At 43.6% G+C, this 3,896-nt stretch overlaps 1 protein-coding gene across 1 annotated transcript in view; it reads left to right on the forward strand.

Annotated features, from left to right (window-relative positions):
- The window catches only part of LOC131446909 (tumor necrosis factor receptor superfamily member 11B-like), an 8,695-nt gene extending 5,585 nt beyond the window's left edge, over positions 1–3,110 (forward strand). Inside the window, exons 4-5 of the mRNA XM_058618291.1 lie at positions 542–718; positions 1,011–3,110. Of these exons, the coding sequence (XP_058474274.1) occupies positions 542–718; positions 1,011–1,342 (509 nt within the window). The 3' untranslated portion in view covers positions 1,343–3,110. The remainder of the gene's footprint in view (positions 1–541; positions 719–1,010) is intronic.
- The last annotated feature ends 786 nt before the right edge of the window (positions 3,111–3,896 follow it).

Consider the following 3,896-nt stretch of genomic DNA (forward strand, 5'->3'; position numbering starts at 1 on the left):
CTGACCAGCTACTGACCAACTACTACTGACCAGCTACTGACCAACCACTGACCAACTACTACTGACCAACTACTGACCAACCATTGACCAACTACTACTGACCAACTACTACTGACTAGCTACTGAACAACTACTACTATCTACTGACCAACTACTGACCAACGAATACTGACCAACTAGTACTAACTAGTACTAACTACTGACCAACTAGTACTGACTAGCTACTGACCAACTACTGACCAACCATTGACCAACTACTACTGACCAACTACTGACCAACTACTACTGACCAGCTACTGACCAACTAGTACTAACTAGTACTAACTACTGACCAACTACTACTGACTATTGACCACATCAGCAGCGACATCAAAGACAACAACAACACAGTGTTGTAACCATGACGACGGATGTTTTAAAGACTGAATGAGAGGGAAAATTATTTTCGCTTTACTCTGCTGCCACTCAGAGGCAAACGGGCGTAACTGCACCCTCCGATCATCATCAGACGTCTGTCTGTCTGTCTGTCTGTCTGTCTCAGGAACTCCTGACAAAGACACAGAGTGTCACGTCTGTCCGGACGGAACCTTCTCCGACGTCTTCTCCGCTCACCTGAACTGCTCACAACACAAGGGCTGCGACGCCGCGGGGCTGTCGCTGCTGCTCGCCGGCGCCACCTGGCACGACAGCGTGTGTGTGCGCTGTGGAGAGCTCGCAGGTGAGACTCAGGTGTTCCTACAGCAGATTCAGGTTTTTAGTTCCCGAGTTTAATCCTGAAGTCCATGTTCCGGGTTTTTCTTCACTCAGGGGGGCGTGTCCTTATTCAGGGTCCAATCATGCAGTTTTCTTTGATTGTTAACTCCTCCTGCTCGTGACTGTAAATTCTGCCAGTTAAAGAACTTTTCTGTCAGATTCATAATTTTGAATCCGCTGGTGAAAGTGGGCGGGGCATCAGTCCAGGTCTTTTCTCCATCTCCTGATTGGCTGACGATGATGTTTTCTTCTCGCAGACGAAGCCGTCTACCTCAGAGAAATCCTGCCCGCCTTCTTCCTGCACCACAGAGCGACGGGCAGGCGTCTGCGTCGGATCGTGAACCACCTGCCGTCTGAGGACGGAAGGAAACAGGGCGGAGCCTCGGGGCTGAGCGAGTCGGAACTCCAGGCCCAGTTGAACGCCTGGATCGACTCCGCCGCGGCGCCACGGCTCCAGAAGCTTCCAGAGATTGTGAAGAAAGCGGGAATGATCGGCGCCGGAGAACGTCTGCAGATCAAGTTCAGTAGAACTGACAAGAACCTGAGGAAGGTTTGTGGCATCGGGAACGACATTGTACCGTCGGATTAAGACGAGCCGGACTTTCAGACGCACTTTCAGCGCCTTCAAATGGACCTGGTGAACTTGTGTTTCCGAAGTTTTGATCTTCTCGTATAAAAAGTACTTTCTCGCGTGGCGTTATTCGCTGACTTTCGAGTCTCAGCTCCGCCCTCTCTGCGTTTGCACATACGAATGCGAACGTTCCTCTGGATGAATCGCAGCGCTGAATTTGACTTTTTCGACGTGTTTAATTATTCGTTGAAATTCACAGATTTCCGTTGACTTTGCTTGGAATGCGTCGCAGTTGATGTGAAAGTCACATGATGTTAAAAGTCCCTTGGTTTCTATGGTAACCACGCTTATCTCCTGCCGCTCCATTCACGTGTCGCCTAGGTCGCCATCTACTGGAGGAAAAATAGATGTGAATAAAAATCTTAACTTCTCTGAACATATGAACATATGAACATATCTTCTAATATCATAATACGAGTGTATGGAAGTCCAAACGTGTCAAATTGAAAGAGATTGTGTTTATTTTAACATTTACTGTGTATATTTGTTTTATTACATTTAGTTTTATTTATTACTTTGCAGAGTATCTTTGTCTATTTTTGCAAATTTTTACTGAACACAGTTTTTTTTATTTTTCGTAAAAAAAGAAACATATGCGACAAATTTAATCCGAACAGAACGAGTCATTTCTGACATTTTTAAATAACTCTGTACGACTTAAAACGGTAACATTCTAACGTTCGACGCAGGCGGGTACTTTACTTTGGTCGTGAGAAGGTTTTAAAAACCTCAAATACGTTAAGATCTGCTAACAAAACACACGGTCACCATGACAACATATGTGATGTGATATGTGTGAGTGCGTGTGTGTGTGTGTGTATGTGTGTGTGTGAGTGTGTGTCTGTCACTCACACACACTCACTCACTCACTCACTCACTCACACACACACACACACACACACACACACACACATGTGGTTAACCAGTGTAACAAAGTGTTCCAGAGTTTTTGTTGTTGTCAAACTGAGGATTTTAAAGTTTCAGTAACATAAACCAGCGTCTGAAGGTCAAAGGTCTTTGTCCTGTTGACATGTGGGAGTGTTGACATTTCAAGTCACTCACAGTGAGACTCACTCAGTCGTTCTCTCAGTTCAAGGTTTGCAGCAAAAAGTTTATTGTTACACAACTAAAAGTCTTTGCAATGACTCACTTCATAACGTTTGGTTTCAAATGTGACTCCACCCACATGGTGATGAAGCTTCATCAGTCGCGCTCCTCCACGTTAATCATTCACCTGCGCTCAGTTTCATGTTTGATGGGATGTAAAAGAAAGAAAGACCTTTCACTATGAAAGCTGCAGGTCCTGTAAGACACAGGCTGGGTTTGTGAGCGCTCCCCCTTCAGGCCAACACAAGCATCACATCAGCTGCAGGAAACAAGTCCAGTGAAGTGACACGATACTGCACCACAGCCCGTGTGTGACTTCAGGGTCTGGATCTTTTACAAGGTCCTGGAAAACATCCAAGAGGAATCCTGACCTCTTCATCCTTCTGTCAAACGTGGACTGACGTCATTTCAGACATTTTCTGGAACCTCTCTTGTCAGACTTCCAGTCAAATGTCCAAAACTGGAGGTTGAGTGAGGAACAGCAGAACACTCGCACAGAACATCTGAAGGTTCAGGAACATCTTCACACTGACGCTGACCGCCTGCTTCCTGGTTGACAGTTAAGGGGAATGTTAAGGGAAACTGTGTCTGACATTAATAAAACATTTAATGTTTTTGAGACATGATTGATTTTATTACAGGAGCTTTTTCTAAAAAGCAAAACGGAAGAAAGAAAACAACGACTGGTCTGACACCATATACAGTTCTTACAAATGTCAGTTATATATAAATATATAAACGACATAAATATATATATATATATATATATATACATAAATGAAAACGCATACAATTCTCAGGTCAAAGTGAAAGAAATAAAAAATCAGCAAACTTTTCATCAAAATCAAGAAAAAATAAATTAAAAGCTGTTTTCAAATGTTTGAAATAAACTTTCACAAACACACAGAGTGATGCTTTCATTCTGCTGTGGCTCTGACGCCCCCTGCTGGTTTCACTAAAACACTACAGACTGTTTTTATTTCACAGACTGACTTTTGAGAGACTTTGTGGAACAGCATGCCTGGAAATTGTTGTTATTCATGGTTTGTTTGTTCAAGTTTACAGTTTAAGATTAAATGTTGAGTTTGACGCGTGCAAACAAACTAACGACCACTAGGTGTCAGCAGTGTTCCACCGATTTTAAAGACATTTAATACATTACATATTTATATTTATTTCCCTGGTAAATGAAAAATAATCTCATCTATATTTTACACACTGGACAGCAGCGTGACAGCGCCACCCACAGGCCTGGCATAAAGAACGGCCACTAGGTGTCAGTGTTGTGCAGACTTTAAAGAAAAGTTTCTGAGGGAAACATAGAGGAGAGTGTGTGTGTGTGTGTGTGTGAGTGTGTGTGTGTGAGTGTGAGTGAGAGAGGGGCGTGATTTGTTGTCACACACGC

Source organism: Solea solea, chromosome 20, assembly GCF_958295425.1.
Source record: "Solea solea chromosome 20, fSolSol10.1, whole genome shotgun sequence".
Classification (NCBI taxonomy): domain Eukaryota; kingdom Metazoa; phylum Chordata; class Actinopteri; order Pleuronectiformes; family Soleidae; genus Solea; species Solea solea.